The 24,428-nt window shown below is 41.6% G+C and overlaps 1 protein-coding gene across 1 annotated transcript in view; it reads left to right on the top strand.

Annotated features, from left to right (window-relative positions):
* tpo (thyroid peroxidase) overlaps positions 1-24,428 on the top strand; it is a 91,627-nt gene that overhangs the window by 9,137 nt on the left and 58,062 nt on the right. Inside the window, exons 2-5 of the mRNA XM_061895058.1 lie at positions 2,691-2,775; positions 2,904-3,064; positions 11,967-12,096; positions 22,965-23,094. Of these exons, the coding sequence (XP_061751042.1) occupies positions 2,691-2,775; positions 2,904-3,064; positions 11,967-12,096; positions 22,965-23,094 (506 nt within the window). The remainder of the gene's footprint in view (positions 1-2,690; positions 2,776-2,903; positions 3,065-11,966; positions 12,097-22,964; positions 23,095-24,428) is intronic.

Here is a 24,428-nt window from a genome sequence, read left to right on the forward strand (position 1 = left end):
AAACGTAGGCAGGCCACAGGGATAAAATAATTTAAAACCACGGAGACGCTATACAGGGCTGAGGTCACACTTACACGCTGCTGTAGTTCCGTGTCAACGTATTGGCTACGCCCACTCTCCTCGCCAGTCTCCGGTCACTCGCGGGACCTATGTGGCCGTACCCGTCCCGCTCCGCCTCTTGGTCGCTTCCGGGGGTCGCCGCAGGTCTCTGGGTCCCAATCGCCCCATGTCCACAGAACCACACAGCCAGTGTGCAACGCACGAGCCCACAAGCCCACAGCCCAAGGCAGTTGGATGTCCCCACAGATCCACAGTACACGGCACTTACTTGGGAGGCAGAGTTACCTCTGCCCCTGCCTGTTGTGGACGTCTTGGGGTTCGTTCCGGTAGCCTGCGGGGTCTACTGTGTAGTCCGGGGGGTTCCTTCCCAGCCTGCGTGCGTCTGCAAAGCCTGTCGATTCTTCCCTGCTCCTGGCAAAGCCTGTCGATTCCCTCTGTCGACCCTCCTCCTTCCTCTGCCTGTTCTCCTTTTAAATGTGCAGTCCTAATGCTCCACAGGTGCGTCCAATTTCCGTGCCGTCTGATTGGGCACTTTGGTTGTTAGGGGCAACAAGCTAAAAGGGGCAATGTCTTAAAATGCCAGCAAAGTTCACATGTAGTAAAACATGCAATTAAAGACAATCAAATTCTAAAATGTAAAAACATGCAATTAAAAATACAATCCAATTTTAAAGTGTAAAAACATGCTAAAAACATGCAATTAAAATCCACAGCAATAAAAACAACATAAGACTTGCATGGCAATGAAACAAAACAAATGAAATCCCCTACTTGTGTCCCATCACATTACTGCATATGTCAGTAGCCTTAGTAACCTGTTTACTTGCTACTAAAAGAGAAGCTGCCTACTAGGCCTATGTTCACTATGTTATTTAATGCCAAATACATTTTTGAGTGCAATAAGAAATGTATGTTTAGTGTATCATAAGATTTGTTGTTAAAATAAAGCCAATAATGACATTTTTGCGGGCCCCTTTATTATCAATTGTATCAGAATACATTTTGGTACCTGTCCCTGTACCATGAAATCGGTTTTGGCACATCCCTACTGTGTACTATAAGTTTAATATCAACTGTATGTCCCAGGCATAGTATGCACCATTTCCAGAGGTGGGTAGTAACGCACTACATTTACTCCGTTACATTTACTTGAGTAACTTTTGGGATAAATTGTACTTCTACGAGTAGTTTTTATACAACATACTTTTACTTTTACTTGAGTATATTTATACAGAAGAAACGCTACTTTTACTCCGCTCCATTTATCTACATTCAGCTCGCTACTCGTTACTTTTTTTTTTTTATCGATCTGTTAATGTTTGTTTCGGTTTATGACAGAGCTTCAAAGTAGGATCTGCACATGCCTGCATTTCACCAATCACATGCAGTCACTGGTGACGTTGGACCAATCAAACAGAGCCAGGCGGTCACATGACCCAACTTAAACAAGTTCAAAAAGGTATTGGGGTGTTACCATTTAGTGATCAATTGTACGGAATATGTACTGTACTGTGCAATTTACTAATAAAAGTTTTAATCAATCAATCAAAAGTGTAAAGGAAAAAAGACACTTTTTATTTCTACCGTACTTCCCGTCAAAAGCCTAAAGACTGATCGCACAGTTCCTGTCTTCACAATAAAAGTGCCGCTCCATCGCGCCTGCGCTAACAAAATAAGAGTCTTCGAAAGCCAGTGCAAACAAGCTAGCAAGCTACGGAGTTTGCCGCCAATGTATTTCTTGTAAAGTGTATAAAAACGAATATGGAAGCTGAACAAATAAGATGTCAAAAACCAACGACTTTCATGTGGTATTAGACGGAAAGGAGGAACTTTTTTCTCCTCCATTTGAAAAAGTGGACGTTATCAGCACTAAAATGCAAGTCATCAGAATCAGGTAATACACCAACTTATATTCTTGTCTTCATGAAAGATAGGAATCTATGTGTTAAACATCCATGTATATTCATTAAAACACCTTTAACATATCAACAAAAACGGCAAAATAAATAAATATAAATTATATACTGTATATATAAATGTATGTATATATGTATATGATATGTGTGTGTATGTATATGTACATATGAGGTAGATCACCTCGACTTGGTCATTTATTAAGTAATTGATTAACGTTGAAAAACTTATTGGGGTGTTACCATTTAGTGGTCAATTGTAGGGAATATGTACTGTACTGTGCAATCTACTAATACAAGTTTCAATCAATCAATCAATCAATCAATCAATCAATCAATCAATCAATCAATCAATCAATGCCTATTGAGCCTATGGTGCTGTTAAGTTATTGTGGCTCAATGTGCCTTAATTTTTTTTATTTTAATGTACTATTATTTTAAATACATTATTGTTTTAGTTGCTTAAGAGATATTTATGGCTCTGAATTTTGTGCATTATTTGTTGCCGTAATCAGGTTACTCATCAGTTACTCAGTACTTGAGTAGTTTTTTCACAACATACTTTTTACTTTTACTCAAGTAAATATTTGGGTGAATACTCCTTACTTTTACTTGAGTAATACATCTATAAAGTAACAGTACTCTTACTTGAGTACAATTTCTGGCTACTCTACCCACCTCTGACCATTTCAAATACTGTTGTCATGTAACCTACAGCCGCATCCATTCGAAATCTGATAATCACATCGTATCAAGAAAGTCTTCAAATGCTCGGTGAAAGTGCCTTTCTGAAACAACAAAGGTAAGCCCAACAAGCAAAAATGTTTATTATGTCATATGTCTGTGTCTGTGTTGTGTCTGTTACTGTTTTTACACACAGGGAAAGCACACACAACCACAATTGAATTTATTTTCAATGTGTGTGACTAGACGAAGTTCACTCTTGTCGGCCACCCATGGCTTGACATTCCGTCGTCAAACCGAGACAGAGACCTTGGAAATCGGACATGCTGCTGAGGTTTTTCAATCAACAGTCCAAGTCTTTAAGGAAAAAGTGAAGCAGAGGTATAAAAGGGATATTACAGAAGAAGGTATGAAATTTAACTGTTTTTTAAAGGGGAACTGCACTTGTTTGCAATAATTATGAAACATTTGGTGACGGATTGATTGATTTTTTTTTTCATAAAAAGTCCGCTTACAGCGCAGCCAATTGGATCACCACTATTTTATTTGCTACCCTATGCTTCTTACTAAGTTGTTTCAATAGACAGTGTTTTTTTTTTTCATAAAGCATCTCAAAGGTATTAAAAACATACCATATGCATCATCTCCTTCATTTTCACTGTAGATTAGGTTAGATAGTACTTTATTTATTTATACTTTAGATATTGTCCCAACTCTGTTTTCTCAGGTCATTTTTGATAGCTATCATACTATGTTCTGTACATATTCTTGGAAAACTATTTTTGTCATCAATGTTCCTCTTCTTGTAGTTTCTGTCATCGATTATGAAAAATGGCACATGATCACTGATGTCGGATATTAGCAGGCCACTTGTGATATTGTTATCAAAACAATAGTGTGGCGCTGTGTCCTGAGATTCTGCTTGGCCTTGCGATTTTAAGATGTAAACTCAGGCTGTACATTGTGTCAATAAAGTAATTTGGGCTTTTGTTTGTTAGGGTTCAAGAGGTCAATGTTGAAGTCTCCTCAAAGAAGGTTATTTTTGACTGATTTCAGTAAAAGTAGCCTTAATCCAGTTCTCAAACGTATCAATGTTTTATTTCGGTGATCCGTATGTACAACTGATCAGTACGTTTTTGCTTTTTTCATGACATATTTCAATGGTTACACATTCTAAGATATTATCAATAGCTAGTGACATATTTTTTTACATTTTGTAGTTTAGGTTCTTCATCACATACACAGCTACTCCCCCTCCGTTCTTGTTGATTCTGTAGATATAATTTAGTTCATATCCTTACAGGTCAACATCTTTTCTTTTTTCTTTTTTTAGCATCCATCCATGTTTCTGAGATAGCGATAACTTTGAAGGGTTTGTTGAATCGTTCCAAAAATTGCTTCGCATTGTTGTCTTTAGCATACAAATTTCTGCTGTTTAAAGGAATAATCGACAATTTGTTGTCTATTTTAATGTTTTTGTTATATTGTTTGTGCGTAGAAAACCCTGTTTCCATATGAGTTGGGAAATTGTGTTGGATGTAAATACAAACGGAATACAATGATTTGCAAATCCTTTTCAACCCATACTCAAGTGAATGCACTACAAAGATATTTGATGTTCAAACTCATAAACTTTATTTTATTTTTTGCAAATAATAATTAACTTAGAAATTCATGGCTGCAACATGTGCCAAAGTAGTTGTTCACTACGGTGTTAGATCACCTTTTCTATTAACAACACCAAATAAACGTTTGGGAACTGAGGAAACTAATTGTTGCAGCTTTGAAAGTGGAATTCTTTCTCATTCTTGTTTTATGTAGAGCTTCAGTCGTTTAAGTGAAGTGAATTATAATTATATAGCGCTTTTTCTCTAATGACTCAAAGCGCTTTACATAGTGAAACCCAATATCTAATTTTTACATTTAAACCAGTGTGGGTGGCACTGGGAGCAGGTGGGAAAAGTGTCTTGCCAAAGGACACAACGGCAGTGACTAGGATGGCGGAAGCGGGATTCGAACCTGCAACCCTCAAGTTGCTGGCACGGCCGCTCTACCAACCGAGCTATACCGCCCCGTTTAACAATCCGGGGTCTAGGCTGTCGTATTTTACGCTTCATAATGCGCCACACATTTTTGATGGGAGACAGGTTGGACTGCAGGCAGGCCAGGAAAGTACCCGCACTCTTTTTTTTTACGAAGCCACGCTGTTGTAAAACGTGCTGAATGTGCCTTGGCATTGTTTTGCTGAAATAAGCAGGGGCGTCCATGAAAAAGACGGCGCTTAGATGGCAGTATATGTTGTTCCAAAACGTGTATGTACCTTTCAACATTAATTGTGCCTTCACAGATGTGTAAGTTACCCATGCCTTGGGCACTAATGCACCCTCATACCATCACAGATGCTGGCTTTTGAACTTTGCGTCGATAACAGTCTGGATGGTTTGCTTCCACTTTGGTCCGGATGAGACATCGTCAAATATTTTCAAAAACAATTTGAAATGTGGACTCGTCAGACCACAGAACACTTTTCCACTTTGCATCAGTCCATCTTAGATGATCTCGGGCCCAGAGAAGCTGGCGGCGTTTATGGATGTTGTTGATAAATAGCTTTCGCTTTGCATAGTAGAGCTTTAACTTGCACTTACAGATGTAGCGATGAACTATATTTAGTGACAGTGGTTTTCTGAAGTGTTCCTGAGCCCATGTGGTGATATCCTTTAGAGATTGATGTCGGCAGTGCCGTCTGGGGTATTAAAGGTCACGGTCATTCAATGTTGGTTCACAGCCATGCCGCTTATGTCGGATTTTGATGCAGTGCCGTCCGAGGTATCAAAGGTCATGGTCATTCAATGTTGGTTTCCGGCCATACCGCTTATGTGGAGTTATTTCTCCAGATTCTCTAAACCTTTTGATAATATTATGGACCGTAGATGTTGAAATCCCTAAATTTCTTGCAATTGCACTTTGAGAAACGTTGTTCTTAAACTGTTTGACTATTTGCTCACGCAGTTGTGGTGGGGGAGGATGCCGGACAGACCTGGCAGGCCCAAACGCATTGTGAGGGTTTGCTGGGAACGTCTGGCAGAGTCTCCTGTCAGAGAAAGTTTCAATTCCCACCTCCGGAGGAAATTTGAACATGTCACGAGGGAGGTGCTGGACAGTGAGTCCGAGTGGACCATGTTCCGCACCTCTATTGTCGAGGCGGCTGATCGGAGCTGTGGCCGCAAGGTAGTTGGTGCTTGTCGTGGCGGTAATCCTAGAACCCGCTGGTGGACACCAGCGGTGAGGGATGCCGTCAAGCTGAAGAAGGAGTCCTATCGGGTTCTTTTGGCTCATAGGACTCCAGAGGCAGTGGACAGGTACCGACAGGCCAAGCGGTGTGCAGCTTCAGCGGTCACAGAGGCAAAAACTCGGACATGGGAAGAGTTTGGGGAAGCCATGGAAAATGACTTCCGGATGGCTTCTAAGCGATTCTGGACCACCATCCGCCGCCTCAGGAAGGGTAAGCAGTGCACTGTCAACACCGTGTATGTTGCGGATGGTGTTCTGCTCACCTCAACTGCGGATGTTGTGGATAGGTGGAAGGAATACTTTGAAGACCTCCTCAATCCCACCAACACGTCTTCCTATGAGGTAGCAGTGCCTGGGGAATCCGTGGTGGACTCTCCTATTTCTGGGGCTGAGGTTGCTGAAGTAGTTAAAAAGCTCCTCGGTGGCAAGGCCCCAGGGGTGGATGAGATCCGCCCAGAGTTCCTTAAGGCTCTGGATGCTGTGGGGTTGTCTTGGTTGACAAGACTCTGCAGCATCGCGTGGACATCGGGGGCGGTACCTCTGGATTGGCAGACCGGGGTGGTGGTCCCTCTCTTTAAGAAGGGGGACCGGAGGGTGTGTTCCAACTATCGTGGGATCACACTCCTCAGCCTTCCCGGTAAGGTTTATTCAGGTGTACTGAGAGGAGGCTACGCCGGATAGTCGAACCTCGGATTCAGGAGGAACAGTGTTGTTTTCGTCCTGGTTGTGGAACTGTGGACCAGCTCTATACTCTCGGCAGGGTTCTTGAGGGTGCATGGGAGTTTACCCAACCAGTCTACATTTGCTTTGTGGACTTGGAGAAGGCATTCGACCGTGTCCCTCGGGAAGTCCTGTGGGGAGTGCTCAGAGAGTACGGGGTATCGGACTGTTTTATTATGGCAGTCCGATCCCTGTACGATCAGTGTCAGAGCTTGGTCCGCATTGCTGGCAGTAAGTCGGACACGTTTCCAGTGAGGGTTGGACTGCGCCAAGGTTGCCCTTTGTCACCGATTCTGTTCATAACTTTTATGGACAAAATTTCTAGGCGCAGTCAAGGCATTGAGGGGTTCCGGTTTGGTGGCCGCGGGATTAGGTCTCTGCTTTTTGCAGTAGATGTGGTCCTGTTGGCTTCATCTGGCCGGGATCTTCAGCTCTCACTGGATCGGTTCGCAGCCGAGTGTGAAAGGGCCGGAATGAGAATCAGCACCTCCAAATCCGAGTCCATGGTTCTCTCCCAGAAAAGGGTGGAGTGCCATCTCCGGGTTGGGGAGGAGACCCTGCCCCAAGTGGAGGAGTTCAAGTACCTAGGAGTCTTGTTCACGAGTGGGGGAAGAGTGGATCGTGAGATCGACAGGCGGATCGGTGCGGCATCTTCAGTAATGCGGACGTTGTACCGATCTGTTGTGGTGAAGAAGGAGCTGAGCCGGAAGGCAAAGCTCTCAATTTACCGGTCGATCTACGTTCCCATCCTCACCTATGGTCATGAGCTTTGGGTAATGACCGAAAGGATAAGATCACGGGTACAAGCGGCCGAAATGAGTTTCCTCCGCCGTGTGGCGGGGCTGTCCCTTAGAGATAGGGTGAGAAGCTCTGTCATCCGGTAGGAACTCAAAGTAAAGCCGCTGCTCCTCCACATCGAGAGGAGCCAGATGAGGTGGTTTGGGCATCTGGTCAGGAAGCCACCCGAACGCCTCCCGAGGGAGGTGTTTAGGGCACGTCCAACCGGTAGGAGGCCACGGGGAAGACCCAGGACACGTTGGGAAGACTATGTCTCCCGGCTGGCCTGGGAACGCCTCGGGATCCCCCGGGAAGAGCTAGACGAAGTGGCTAGGGAGAGGGAAGTCTGGGCTTCCCTGCTTAGGCTGCTGCCCCCGCGACCCGACCTCGGATAAGCGGAAGATGATGGATGGATGGATGGTTGTGGACAAAGGGGTGTACCTCGCCCCATTCTTTCTTGTGAAAGACTGAGCATTTTTTCGGAAGCTGTTTTTATACCCAATCATGGCACCCACCTGTTCCCAATTAGCCTGCACACCTGTGGGATGTTCCAAATATGTTGTCTTTGTAGCATATTCAAATGAATATGGGTTGAAAATGATTTGCAAATCATTGTATTCCATTTATATTTACATTTAACACAATTTCCCAACTAATATGGAAACGGTGTTTGTGTAATAAAAACAATTATTCCTAGTGTGAAAGAAAAAAACGGTATCTGGATCTATATCCTTATCTAATTCCGGACTATTGTGATCAATGTGTCTGAATGTTTTCAGTTCCATTTTTTCCTGTTTACCATTTGTGTTGCTCACTGAATGTCTATAAGTGTAGATAAATATGCACCTGAGTTAAGATCATCTTGTTTGGTAGTCCCTTGGAGCGTTGTCATTTTGTAGTCCAATGTCAATGATTGTTTTCTTTCAGACTCCATTATTGTTGTAGTTGCTGGGAATTCTGATATTCGTCCAGATTCTTGATGTCATTGACAACTAGGACTCTTGCTTGTAGACCTCCATTCAGCTCTATGATCTGGCAGTTGGCGCTCCAGGTTCCCTAAATTTTCCATTGTTTCCTCAAGTCGCATGCTTTCGTAGCGATTTTAGCATTGCATTTAGTGAGGTGCCCTTCAGCTCTTTTCCCTACGTCAGCAGTGCCATTTTGGATTTCCTTTGGGCGAGCTTAATGATAGTTACTGGCGTGGTGTTGGTGCCTCTTCTATTCAGTGAAATGCATGCATCAACAGTGTTAATATTGACATCAATTCCCTATGATTGCAGAAAATTGACCACGTGTTGCTATGTTGAAGCAGGGTCTATGTTATCTGGTTCTCCTCTGTTGTCAACTGCTCTTGCATAGGATCGAGGAATGATGCAAAGCCCTGCAATGATGATGTCATTCTGTCACGTAAACTGACCCATTTCCTCTATGAAGTTTTCCAAAACAGTGATATTCCCCAGATTGGTGACATCTTGTTGTCTGGCATTGGGCTGTTGTCTCAATGCAGCCATCTCTTCCCTAAAGTTCTTCAAATCTGTGTTATCTTGTGACATGGCACACTGCTGCTTCTCTATTTTAATGGTCTCCACAACACTGCTATTGTCCCAATGGGTGTTATCTTGTTGCATGGCATTCAACTGTTGGCGCAATGTTGCATTTTCCCCGTTCAGCTTCTCCACCTCCTGTTTTATGGCATCCATTTCTTCTCTGAACTTTTTAAATTCCACCATATCTTCACAATATTCGTTTCTCTTTGAATATCTGTTCTTGGATATCTGTAAAATCCTTTTTTGTAAACCGCTGAACATCTGTTACCCGAGAGTGTCGACCTTGCTTCGTGTCTTATTTGTATCAATTTGTAGGTTTCCTACTACCTCTCTCAAGTCTGGTTCCACCCCTGATAACTTTGTATTGCCACGTTAACGGAGCAATACACCGTTAGTGATATTGTTATGATAAGTGCTAGCGAGGACAAACTATTTATAGCGGGGCTGTGATCACTAGCGTGTGCGTCTACATAATCGAGTGGTCTGCTGCCTACTCGCTTACTTGCTCCCTGTAAGTCTATTCTAGATCATAAATCATGCATCCTACCAGGACAGAAGATGTCTGAGTAGGTATTTAGACAAGTTGGTACACTTTGACAGCCGTTTAGGACCTGAAAATGGCCAGACTTACTTAGTGAGAATATGAGACGTTCTTCACTTAAATGGGACTGTATGAACATCCCAGTATTCGGCATCCTAATGACAGCAGACGTTGCACAGTGAGTGATTTTTTATTATGTTTGTTGTCTCTTATAAAGTTTGCAGTGAGTGATAATAATCAGTGATGAAGAAGAAATAAGCAAACGTTGTGATTTTTAAATATTAAATCTTATTTTAAAAGTGCCCATTACAACATAACATATGTAAATACATGAGGTATATACAACCTTATGTGGAAGGGGTGAGGTCCACGCATTCCCTGCGGGCAGGGTGTGTGCAGGTGCCAGCCATGAAGCAGAAGACAGGTGAGTGGATATCTCAGCAGGATGAGTTATCTAATCACCTGTTCCTTTATTAGCAGCGTCGGAGACAATGAGGGGAGGAGACTGACGGGGGGTGACACAAGAGCAAGAGGGAGAGGAGGAGAATAAAAGGAAGAAGAACACAATTGCTGAAAAGCACGAGAAGACAATTGCTGAAAAGCACGAGAGAGACTGACAAAATAAAATTCATTGTAAACCCTGAACACGAGTGCGTGTGGCCGTGGTCTGTGGTCCAAGAAAAAACCCAGCAGTAAAGTTAAAGTACCAATGATTGTCACACACACACTAGGTGTGATGAAATTTGTCCTCTGCATTTGACCCATCCCCTTGTTCACCCCCTGGGAAGTGAGGGGACCAGGGGGCAGCAGTGGTGCCGCGCCCGGAAATCATTTATGGTAATTTAAAGGCCTACTGAAACGCACTACAACCCACCACGCAGTCTGATAGTTTATATATCAATGATGAAATATTAACATTGTAACACATGCCAATATGGCCTTTTTAGTTTACTAAATTGCAATTTTAAATTTCCCGGGAGTTTCGTCTTGAAAACGTCGTGTAATGATGACGTGTACGCAACATGTCACAGGTTTTAAGGAAATATGAGCGCTGCGCACACACACAGTTAAAATTCGTCTGCTTTACCCGCATAATTACACAGTATTTTGGACATCTGTGTTGCTGAATCTTTTGCAATTTGTTCATTTAATATTGGAGAAGTCAAAGTAGAAAGATGGAGTAGGGCACACAAGTTAGCCACACAAACACATGGTGATCCCTTGTTTAGAATTCCTGGAGGTGATACTTTACTATGGATCAAAGCGCGGTCAAGCAAACATGAATCACGATGGAATGTCAACCAGCAGGTTTCGGTGAGAAAATTGTGGTAAAAAGTCGCTTCTTACCGGATATAAGCTGAGCTTGTGCCATCCATAGCTGCCGTCGACTCCCCTGAGACGCTGCGCGTCAACACACCCGTGGACACACCTCCGACTATCAGGTACTATTAAACTCAGTAAAACACTAGCAACACAATAGAAAGATAAGGGATTTCACAGAATTATCCTAGTAAATGTGTCTAAAAACATCGGAATCCGTCCCAATGCAATCGCGTTTTTTTTTTTACTTTTTTTTTTTTTTTTTCCCTAGTCCATCCCTATCAATATCCTCAAACACGAATCTTTCATCCTCGCTCAAATTAATGGGGAAATTGTCATTTTCTCGGTCCGAATAGCACTTTTTGTTGGAGGCTCCCATTAAAATCCATGTGAATATGTATGGAGCCATCAACATGTGACGTCATCGTCTGCGACTTCCGGTACAGGCAGGGCTTTTCTCTTAGCACCGAAACTTGCGAACTTTATCGTGGATGTTCTTTACTAAATCCTTTCAGCAAAGATATGGCAGTATTGTGGAATGATCAAGTATGACACATAGAATGAACCTGCTATTCCCGTTTAAATAAACAAATCTCATTTCAGTAGGCCTTTAACCGCCAATTCCAACCTTTGATACTGAGTGTCAAGCAGGGAGGCAATGGGTCCCATTTTTTAATAGTCTTTTGGCCGGGGTTTGAACTCACAACCTACTCACAACCTACCGATCTCAGAGCGGACATTTTAACCACTAGGCCACTGAGACGTTTATACCTCAATTGAGGTGTTTGGATGTTTTTTTAAAGGCTTTGGAGGCTGAATTGTGCGGCTCCTGTTGGCTCCATCGTAAGTGGACTGTTGATCCCATTTCCTTAATATTTAGATTGCAAAATAAATAATCACTTGCATCCATTGTCATATGTCTGATAATGATTGTGGACGATAAGCAAAATCCCCCCAAAAGTGCAGTTCCTCTTTCAGATAAGGCCATGTTTAAGTCTCTGTTCAAAATAGACTATCATCCAGATAAAATGATTATTTTTGTTATTGTTAAACTTTGATACTGTTTTTTTAATCCTATGAACCATTTATGTTGTCATCTTTACCGGTGTATAGGTTTGCTTTCATGGGAGCATGTGGAACTTATAGCAGAGCTGTCAGGATGTCCACCTTTAACATATCCAGGTCTTTGTCAGCACAGTCACATCAGCAAGTACCGCTCCATATCTGGCATCTGCAACAACAGGTATGTGCCTAACTTTGTTGGCAGGATAAGTAGCAACGCACAAGTAGAAATCATAAAAATATGGTAGAGCCACCCCACCAGATCAACCCCAAATACCCGCAACAGAACCTTTACGTAGAGGACTTGGGGGAAAGCTGAGCGATCTCGTTGTCACATCCTGTTTGTGTCATTTAATCATTTTCTTGCTGTTGATGTTACTTTAACAAAATTGTAGCTTCCAGGAGAAGTGTAACCAATGCCTAACGCTATATTTTTAACTTGTCTTGAGCAACCAAGGCTAACACAGCTCAATTCCAACACGTATCTTGTTCTTCTCATATGCATGTCTATTCTCCTCCCTTATTTCCGCAACAATAACACTTCCTACTTATTCGCCAATCACCCTCCAGGCGTGTTAGGTTCACGGCCATGGCAACTGTGAACATCACCCACACAAACGCAACATCAACCCCAGCAGGTCGTTACATTAGCCCTCTCTTTCAAAGTCCCTCGTCCCTGAGGGGGACAACAAAATCTTCCAAGTGGGCGGCGACCAGCCCACTTTAGAGATTTTGTGACAGTTTGGGGAAGAAGTTACAGGAAGTGTTACATCTTGTGTAACACTCCGCTCCTACTCCTGCAGGAGTCCCCGGTGCTCGCTGGTCACATTGCAGGACAAACTTTTCTGCAAGGGCCCATCCAGTCACTGTTCAGCTAGCATCTTCCCTTTTACTGTTAGGGGTTGTACACTCACACCAACTCTTTAGCCGTGAAATGTTGCCCTTTTTCATGCATGTCATAATTCCTCTTTTGTTAACAGCCAGCATTCCACAGCTAGTTCCTAGCAAATTCATGGGCTCCTTCCAGCTGGTCTTGTGATCTCTTGGCGTACTCAGCTACTGGTGGACCATTTGGCGCATGCCTTTTAATGCGGGCGTACAGATCTCTTGGCCCAGCATTAAAACAGCTCAGCTGGAGCAGGAAATGTGAAATACCTGACCTGTATGCCAGCAGCAGGAGGGGAACATGGCAATCTCAGTCCCGCTGTTGTCCGAGGGGAACATGGCATTCCCAGTCCCGCTGTTGTCCTAAGGTGTAGTTAAATCTCTCTACAAGATTATCACTCTGTTGGTAACAGGGTGTGATCAAGGTCTTCCGAGAGCCAAGTTTCTCGCACAATATTGCAAAAAGCCTTGTCTCAAAGTTGGTGCCTTGATCAGTGTGGATGATCTCTAGGGCAGGATAAGCTGCTGCCGAACATTCCTGCTGCCGAACATTCCTTCCAACAGCGCATCTGCAATATTTTGAGCTTCTTGGTCGGGCAGGCTGTATGCTTCAGGTCACTTTGTAAAGTAGTCCACGGTGTGAGGATGTAGTGGTTACCTCTTTCTGTGTGAGGGAAGGGCCTGAGGACATCCATCCCCAATTTCTCCATAGGACAGGGAATTGCTGTAGCTGTGCATGTGATCTGTCTGCGGGGCCCTTCTTTGCCACGCATCTGTCACAATGCTCACAATAGTCAATCACATCTCTTCTGTGTTGACCAATAAATGACTTGGCGAAGGTGGCTTAGGATCTTGAATATGGCAAAGTGCCCAGATCCCGGGACTCTGTGCACCTCTTGTAGGACCGACTCTCTCAAAGCTTTTAGTACCACCACTTGCCAACAGGTCTCCCCTGTGACTGGTTCTCCCCAGCCTGTTGTAGCAAGCCATCAGACGAAAGCAGGGTTTCGAACATTGACCAGATTCACCACAATGTCCCTGACCATTAGAGTTATCTCTTCGGTGACTGAAGCTTTACTGAGGTAGGTAAAACGACAACCCTTCTTGGCGCCACCTCTGTCTTTATTATTTTTGCAGAGGACACTGTGTCCACTAATGCTGTGCAACGTATCCCCCCTGCCCCCACGTCCTCTACAGTCACAGGAGTGTACCAACAGTTCCTTACCCAGGTTCATCCTATTACTAGGTGTGCTGGCTAACAATCTGTTCCGCCCACTGCCTGCATCCCCTTCTCTTGAGCAACCTGTAATGTGTCCTCCTTGGGGTGACATATTTTTAGGGGCTCGTATTGTCCCATCTTTACAGCCCCTGCTCCATTTCTCCCTTTGACTGGATATGTGGGCGATCACGGAAAAAGTGTCCAGCCTCACCGCAGCTCCAACGTGTCTTAGAACGCTGTCTTGAGCGTCAATCGTCACGTAGTGCGGCTGCCCGAATCAACTGGGTCAGCAACTCCATCCACGCTCGGTCCCCTGGCACCAGGCCCAGACCCTTTTGTTCTTTTACCTGAGCTGTATCACCAAGCACGACCCTCTAAGCACTGGTGCACAGCATCTCTCTCTCTGTAGCCTGCTCAAGGGCTGACTGGAGGCATGTGGGATGGGCACAGAATATCTGAACACGCAAGTCAGCTGATAGCAGGGCCTGGAGGAAGTGATCGCGGGTAAGCTCCCCTTGGATGGCCGCAGGCATGTGAGCATGTTGTTAGCCATGTCCCTTAGTGACTCTCGCTGATCCCCAGAATCACTTCACTCTGCTGGGCTAAGTAGCAGCAGACTTGACAAGGCATCACCAGTGAGGCACATTGCAAGCTGGAAGGCCATTTCCTCTAGAGATCATCTTTCAACCCGTGCCAACAGTTCAAATTGGGCAGTAAATTCCTTCCAGTTCGCCTTGCCAAAAACCTGGAAGTCTCCATTGCGGGCGAATAGGGAAAGGATAGGTCTTTATTGTCATTGCACAAGTACAACGCAACTTTGTTTTCAGCACAAACCCGTTCAAGATTAGAGAAACGGTGTACAGGGTTACAGAACAGGAACGCTGATGGGTCGCCACAAGGCGCCCCGTAGAAGATGGGGAAAAAGCTTAAACGCTGGGGAAAGATGAGAAAAAAAATACAATTTAGACTGGGCTCCTAATGGGGCCCAGTCTGGAGTGGGAAAACAACCTCCATAGCAAAGCACATATACATATTACAACATACATCTCGAGATATCTAGGGAAGGGAGTGTGGGGTCATGGTGGTAGGCCGCAAATCTCAGGCGCTGACCATCCTTTCATCACCCCTATGGGATTTGCGTCGAGGGCGTTGGATTGGTGGGTGGGGTATGTATGTGTGTGGCATATATTTTTGTGGATGCATGTTTGAGTGTGAGCCTGCATTGTGTCTCTGTTCCACTGCCTTGAAGTCATGCAGTCGCTAGTCCAAAATCAACAACAACAGGTGTGTGTCCATGAGAGACATGAAGGGAGTCTGTCGTGTATTTGCTGCATTGTCCTACGGGAGAGTCTCGAAGCCAGGCAAACAATCCAAGTTAGAATGTTTTGTATACAAGTGAAAAAAAAATTTGCTTTTCACTCTAAATTGTCGATGACTGGTCCTTAAACCTGCGGGGAAGACTATCCGATGTGATCCAAGATCACAAGAGTGTCCACAGTTCTTCCTGTATCCTTCAATAATTTGTGGCAGCTTTGGGGTACTTTGAAGACTGCCAAGGATCGCCAGGCACACGGAACTCCTTTTTCTCCAAAGAGTCTGTCGTGTGTCCAGCAACAACCGCTCTGTCACAACAAGCAGGTTTTCCCTCATGGCAAGCAGTATGCGCTCTGCTGCCAACGCCGTTGCTCTACTTTCTCCCCCTCTCTTTCTTTGTGGCGAGTTCCTTTCGGCTCGAATCCACACAGACATCTACAGCCGCTGCCACTTTTCAATCTTGACAAAGTCACCAGGAAACATTGTGGCATTCTGGTGACGTAGCAGGCTGAGCACACAAGAAGCGGTAGTATGCGCAAAGTTTTACTTCTGATATCAATTGTAGCATCCTAAAGAAGTGCACACAAAGGCTGACACTTTTTTTTTTTTACTTTTATTGAGCAACTTATACTAACACAGCTCAATTCCAACACCTATCTTGTTCCTCCCACACGCAGGTCTATCCTTGTCCCTTATTTCCGCAACAAAAACACTTCATCCTTATTTGTCAATCGCCTTCCAGGCGTGGTACATTCACGGCATCAATCCCAGCAGGTCGTTACACTATGTTAAAACTAGTTCACTCAAAGAAAAAAAACGTATTTCGTCCGCGGGTTTGTCTTGATAAATAAAAACTCCCTATGCGTCTGTCAATTTTGGATTGACCGTCTTAGATTTATTTTACGGTGGTTTTAAGCAAATAAATACAATTTCCACAGTCGCCCTGGAAAGAGAGATACATTGATGAGATTGTGAGTGGTTGCCACTCACAAATCAGGGATGGTCGGAGAGGGGTCCTGTACAGAGGTGGGTAGTGACGCGCTACATTTACTCCGTTACATCTACTTGAGTAACTTTTGGGATAAATTGTACATCTAAGAGTAGTTTTAATGCAACATACTTTTACCTTTACTTGAGTATATTTATAGAGAAGAAACGCTACTTTTAATTTCGCTCCATTTATCTACATTCAGCTCGCTACTTGCTACGGATTTTTATCGATCTGTTAATGCACGCTTTGTTTTGTTTTGTCAGACAGACCTTCAAAGTAGTATCTATCACATGCCTGCGTTTCACCAATCAAATGCAGTCACTGGTGACGTTTGACTACGTTTCACCAATCATATGTAGGCACTGGTGACGTTTGACTCCGTTTCACCAATTAAACAGAGCCAGGTGTTGTAACTTATGGGTTATATAGTTCATGTGGGATGATCATTCATAATTTGCATGCTAGATTTAATTGCTGATAAATTGATCAATTATTACTCACAGCTAAAAAGAGTTAAAAGTGAATTGATTTGATTTATACATGTATTTGATATATATTATTTGAGAGACACTGACACTGGATTGATTTGTTTTCTATTTTATAGCCTAACAAAGGGTTAACTAAAATACTGCATGTTCCACAATGTATTGCGGCAAACCTTATGTAAAAAAGGAGTGGGAGCAGGTGGATTGTGGTTGATGAGATTGAGCGTTACAAGCCTACGGGTGATGAATGAATGACAGATATAAGGATCGTTTTGTACCGTTTGTATCCCCATTTTTTTCTTATATAAAGTACAACTTTATTTGCACATTTTGATGTCCTGTCCAATACTTTGAACGTAGTTAATCTACACCAGGCGGTCAAATGATTAACTGCACATTTAAAAAACATTTTTTTTAATAAACCTTTATTTACAAATTTCAATATTTACAAACAGTTGAAAATAATTATCAAAGTAAGTACAAAAACAGTACAAAACAGTATAAAAACCGTACAAAACAGCGCCAGGGGGTTGTAAATTCAAAGTAACTAAAATAGAATGCAAAAAATATATATATATATAAATTAAACAACGTGCAAAGCCATAGGTTCACTCAATCTCTGTAAATAACTTAAATTTGGAACACAGCATCATCGTTTTCACAAGCTTTTTGGTTGATAGAGGTAGAGTGTTTTAATGTAGGGTTCTAAATCTTTTTTAAAGGCACAAAAAACAGGTTGGGCATTGAGAAACTTACATTAGCCAATAGTATAATGAGGTTGCAAAGGTAAAATTCATTTTCTATGTTTTTTTCAATACAGTGTAAAACCAAATATATATTATTTAATTTATATTATTGTTTTAGTTGCTTAAGAGATATTACTGGCTCTGAATTTGTTTATTGCTATTTTTATGTTTTTGTGCATTACTTGTTGCCGTCATCATTAAACCAACAGTTTACTCATCAGTTACTCAGTACTTAAGTAGTTTTTTAACAACATACTTTTTACTTTTACTCTACTGAAACCCACTACTACCGACCACACAGTCTAATGGTTTATATATCAATGCTGAAATCTTACAATTGCAACACATACCAATGTGGCCGGTTTAGTTTACTAAATTGCAATTTTAAATTTCCCGCTGAAGTATCATGCTAAAACGTCGCGGTATGATGACGCGTGCGCGGACATTTTGGTCCAGCACCGTTCACAGTTATAAGTCGTCTCTTTTCATCGCATAATTCCACAGTACAATGGAACATCTGTGTTGCTGAATCTTTTGCAATTTGTTCAACTAATAATTGAGACGTCAAAGAAGAAAGATGTAGGTGGGAAACGGTGTATTGCGGCCGCCTTTAGTAACACAAACACAGCCGGTGTTTCCTTGTTTCCTTGTTTACATTCCCGAAAGATGACGGTGAAGCTTTACCATGGAACAGAGCGGTCAAGCGAACATGGTTCCCTACCACATGTCAACCGGCAGGTTTCGGTGAGAAAATGGTGGTAATAAGTCGGCTCTTACCATAGACGTCGTTCCTCCTGCACCTGTCAAAGAGACAGCTGCGGACTCTCTTGCCTCCTCCCGCCGGACGCCCCCAACCGTCGGATGCTTCCACCATGGAGGAAGCATCGGCTGCCTTCGCCTCGTCCAGAAACGTGGCTTCCCTCGGAGACACTGGTGGTCACCACACCCGTGGCCACACCCTTCCGACTTTCAGGTTGTACGGGTACAACCATATAATCTCACTAAAACACTAGTAACACAATAAGCAGATAAGGGATTTTCCAGAATTATCCTAGTAAATTTGTCTAATAACATCTGAATGGCTCTGCCATCTAGTTTTTTTTTTTTTTTTTTTTTTTAGTCCTTCACTCTCACTTTCCTCATCCACAAATCTTTCATCCTCGCTCACATTAATGGGGAAATTGTCGCTTTCTCAGTCCGAACCGCTCTCGCTGCTGGTGGTCATGATTGTAAACAATGTGCAGATGTGTAGAGCTCCACAACCCGTGACGTCACGCGCACATTGTCTGCTACTTCCGGTACAGGCAAGGCTTTTTTATTAGCGACCAAAAGTTGCGAACTTTATCGACGATGTTCTCTACTAAATCCTTTCAGCAAAAATATGGCAATATCGCGAAATGATCAAGTATGACACATAGAATGGACCTGCTATCCCCGTTTAATTAGGAAAATCTCATTTCAGTAGGCCTTTAAGGTATTCATGTGTATTTTCCACAAGCGCCTGTACAGATGGAAGGAGAAACACGGGCATTTCTGGGTGACTCACCTCCATATTTCCAGTGGTTATCTCCGAGTTACGAAACCGCTTTATTGTGGTGCGTTATTTCTGACATTACTTCCTGTGTGGGGCGCGGTCTTTCTGACGTCACTTCCTTTCCCAACTCAGTTAGTAAACAATCAATGAGTCCATACAAAGCTAAGAGCCGGAGATTTAATAGACCGCGCACTTTCCCGTGTAAAACATTATCCAAGGAGGGGAACCTTAAACGATGGTTTAATGTGGCCGACACGGGGCTTCGGCTGAATAAATATTAATTTAATGAGTTATCTGGCTTAATGTACACAGGGTCTAATCAGACAGCTCGGCTCTTACCGTAGCCAAAGCCCCTCATTTTATAAGTAACCTGCGTCTGGCCAACAACTTGAATGAGTTCTACTGTCATTTTGAAAGACAATCGGACAGCCTGAAACCCAATGACTCCACTCCACAATGTACCTCCACTACCACAGCAGGGATCAATGGTCTGTAAACAATTGTCTGCTCTAGTAGCTCTCACCCCCGACACTCAAATCGACATCTTCCAGTCGGTAAAACCGATGTAGGAATGCAATCATATAATAGTACCTGTAAAGTATTAGCCCACATTTCATGTTTTGTTTGTACACAGCTGGCTAGACAGCTTATGTACTATATCGTAATAACACACACGGCGTGCTGCATGTGTCATGATTAATATAAAAGTTTGACTCACTCAGTTGTGAGTTAGGCCAGGGGCATTTTTTTCAGGTCTATTTGAGGAAGTACTTAATTTATGTGAAAATACCATGGTTCAAAGTTCCACATTTATTGCGTCAAAGTCACTTTCACCTCACTCTCCTGGCTTCCGTCACTTCTAGAAGCAGTAGTTCATCCTCAGTATATCCAGCTTCGAAAAAATAAGGTTGTGAATCCTCATTTGTCCAAAAATAGTCCTCTTTGTTGTCTGTTATCGATTTGGCCATGATTAGAACACACGCCTTTGTTTCCGGAAGTAGGAACACAGATTTGTAGCCGGAAGTCAGAAGTGCGATGCTATGGAAACTGAAGATATCTGTCCCAGCATTGATTAAAATGAACAAAATGCAGTAAATGTTGAACATGTCTGTTTTTACAGTGTATATATATATATATATATATATATATATATATATATATATATATATATATATATATACATACACACACAGTACTTCAAGTGTGTATATAAAACGTTGATGGTTCCGAAGTTGTTTTAGATGGCTTTGAAGGCTACAACAGTGACTCCCATTAGCCACATCTTACGAAAGTTTTTTATTTTCTTTAAAATCCGAAAAAAAAAAAGGTGTGTTCTTATTGCTCATAATGTATCATTGGAATCGCGGATGGAATCAATGATCTGTGGAAACATAATCTAAATGCGGAAAGTCCCGGAAATTGGCATAATGGGATTGAGATGCTGTCATTGAGAAAGGGGAAATCATGTTTACAGTGCACTTGACAAACACTCCAGCCAACTCTCTAAACACGGCAGCCCTGCACCTTTCTGGGGTCATCTCTGTGCCTGCCTCCGGGACACACAGCCGCCTCAAACTACCAAACTAACTAAATACAAAGCTAAACCTTTCCCAAATTACTTTTATGTGTCAGGTGATACGTTTCTTTTGCAAATATGACTACTTGTCGCTCTAAAGCTGTGTGAAAAACACTTGCTACTATTGCAGCCTTCTGTGGACGCGATCACTGAATAAACATCTTCACTGGTAAGTTCATGTTCACTTGACAGCTTCAAATACTATAGTAGGAGCACTAGTGTTAAAATGACGACTATGAATCCTTGTATGTGCTTTATTTTACTTATCAACGTGTAAACTCAAATGTATTTGTACATTGTTACTGCGCTTTTTCTTATCTAATTTCCTTTTTCTTATACTCTTAGGCTGCAGCACCCATGATCTGACCTCAGATAAGCGGAGGAAGATTGATGGATGGATGGATGGATATTCACTTAGAATGTTAATAAAAGAGTGAACTAATCTCTGGTTTATTTGTTTTGTTTTTTATTACAGATGGTATAGAAATGGCAGAGTTAAAACATTATAAAAAATGTGATATTAATCCCGGTAGAGAGAAAGATTTTTATTTTTTTTACATTTGCTTATATTCTGCTTGGAGTAATCCAAAATAAGGAAGCAACACCACACAAAAGTTTGAAACACAGCAATATTTACTCCTCAAAAGACCCTCAAAGTCCAGTATCTAGCAATCCAGTGATCCACAAGCTAATATTAATCCACTTTAAGAAGTAAAACATGTAAGTAATGTAATAATCCATAAAGTTGCTCAGAAGCAAGATAGCATCCACTGACAGGTCTCTAGTCACCCTCTGACATCACTCCATCACGCCACATTTGCATGGCTTCAAAAACCACCTAATATACTGAATGATTGCACAGATTTATATGATATATTATTATAAAATATACAGTACCATGTAAAAGGTATGTGCTTTACTTACAGTACATAAATATTTCCAGCGAGTGTAACTGTAATGAATGGAAACAATGATGGATCTGTGTGGCGTTTACAAGATGATGACATACCTGCATTACACCTTGCACTGCAAACATATTTGACTTGTTTAAGACTTTAAAAGCAGGTGTTGATAAAATCCTTCCTAACATGATGTTAACCTCCTGTGGCAATAAAAATCTTATCAAAAATGCATTTTTAACATCATCTTTTTACATAAATTACATATAGTACCGATAAGAGTTCCGACAAATACCGGTGTTGATAAAGAATATCGATAAGGGTATCGTATTAAACCGGTATCATATGAAACGATATACATCCCAACTGCAGTGGCTTCCTGTAGTTCATAGAATAGATTTAAAAAAAAGCTCTGTCTTTTCATGTTTTTTGCCAAAGTACCTCTCTGACATGTTAGATCCATATGAACCATCTTGGTCTTTGAAGACCTCAGGGAGTGGTCTCCTGCTGGTGCCCAGAGTCAGGACAAAACAGTGTGAGGCTGCGTTTCAGTTTTATGTCCCTAAAATCTTAAAAAGACTCTGACAATAGCTGAGATACGTTTCAACATTGGCAATGTTTGAAATCAAGGTTAAAAAATGTGTATTTAATTCTGTATATGACAACTGAAAGTTTTTTTTATCTATGCTCTTTGATTTAAAATATAACTGTGGTTGTTTTTGAGATTATTTTATTTTATGTTCATTTGAATTAAGATTATTTTTTACAATTATTTTTGCCTGCTTGTAATTTTCTGTAAAGCAATTGGAATTGCCTTATGTATGGATTATGTATAAACTGTTAATAACAAGTGTATACATGTTCGAAATAAACTAATACCATTCAATGTATTTTTAAGCGATTTCTATTTTGACTTGTTTGGTTCTGCAGCTTATTAGTACCTGATCAACTTCCTGTTTGTGTTTGCATGACACTACTACTTGAACAAACGTGGTTATTATGCGCCGGAGATACGTTTTATTAGATTTAATCAGTTGAATGATGATGATGGAATAATCTGCATTAATCCATTCATTTTTATATCCCTGATTGGTAACAATCAATATGTAAACACAAAGGTAAAAAGCTAAACTACACATTTTGTACTCAGCCATTTAAACAATAACATAACTTTTTTGACGTTGATATTTCAGAGTCGTTATGATAGCAATGGTCATTCCATGTTCGATGCCATCTCAGGAGGGAGTGTGACAAATTCTTTGTCATCAAAAATTCACACTCTGAGTTAAGGTTAATAATTTTTCAGCATTCCTTATTGTACAACCAAATGGGTGTTTAAGGAGTTTCCTTAGAGAACCCTCTATAGTTCGATCAATATTAAACTTAGTTTTTTTTGCCAGGTTCAATCCTCTCTGGGGAGCAGCTAACACTGCCTTGCGCCGATGGCTTCCCGTTCAGTACGAAGATCAAGTACAACAACCCAAAGGCTGGAACAGAGGATATCTCTATAACGGATTTCAGCTTCCCACGGTAATCTGCAAAAAAAAATTGAAAAAAATGCTCCAATTTATGGGGAAAAAAGGCTCCTTTTTATATGAATATGCACAACAGTTATTTATTTGAATAACACATTTGAATATGACCTCCCATATTTGTACAATGTCAGGATTACAGTTGTCCATTGGGAGTACCAGGAACTTTTCTAGAGTGGCTGTTGATTTATTACCGTTTCTTTTTTTTTTTCTCCACCTACGGTAACTTTTCAACTCCGGCTCGGGGGCATGTTGTCAAGTGTGTGCTTAACAACATCTGAATCTCTTGTAAAACGTCAAATAATCAATAATAGAGCGCTCAGTGTGAAATTTTACAGTAAATGTATATTCCTAGCCCTTTTCTGCTCCGTCACTAATAATGGACTATCAATCCCCTGCCAGCGATGTGTCAAAAACTAAAATCAGTGGGATAAAGTTCACAGTCCTGTTGTAAAGATGTGACATCCTCAAACTAGTTTGGATTTTTTAACAGTTTTTTGATGTAAACAATGACAACCGATTGGCATTTGCGAGCTGTTTGTTTACAAGCCATTTTGATACAAGTTACCCTGGTATGTGTGCGCCAACCAACTAAACAAAATATTCACTTTTCTGGTTCATTGTACAGATGTGAATTTGTGAAGTTGTTCAGGTGTAAGCAAATCAACTAGGGTTGTACAATTTCCATTCACATTTGTATCTTGTCCCTATTTTTATTCTAAATGGGTTTATATTTCTATACACATACAGACACTTTTATTTATTATTTGTATATTCGTGTGTACTTATCTACAAAGTTCTTTTGAAATCTCACACACAAACACACACGCACGCACACACACACGCACGCACACACACACACACACACACACACACACACACACACACACACACACACACACACACACACACACACACACACACACACACACACACACACACACAACACACACACACACACACACACACACACACACACATATATTAGGGCTGTCAAGTGATTTATTTTTTTATTCAGATTAATCACACTAATTCTGGGATTAGTCACAAATAATCAAAGGTTATTATTTGCTTGCAAAAAAAAATGTTATTTAAAAAATACTCCAATATTTGGTTACAAATCAAATTTTGTAGTCAGAATGTCATGCAGTAATATTTTCTAAATGTTTTACTGAACTTTAAGTCATCGATTTGCTCAAAATTTAGTGACAGTATGCGCAGTAAAAATTACGTGCACATTTTTTTTTCAATGTCAAAAATGCCACAAAGATGCAGCAGCATATAAACAAGTGGCCAATAATATATAATTATTGTAATTCCCCATTAATTCAC

Source organism: Nerophis ophidion, linkage group LG03 (genome assembly GCF_033978795.1).
Source record: "Nerophis ophidion isolate RoL-2023_Sa linkage group LG03, RoL_Noph_v1.0, whole genome shotgun sequence".
Taxonomy (NCBI): domain Eukaryota; kingdom Metazoa; phylum Chordata; class Actinopteri; order Syngnathiformes; family Syngnathidae; genus Nerophis; species Nerophis ophidion.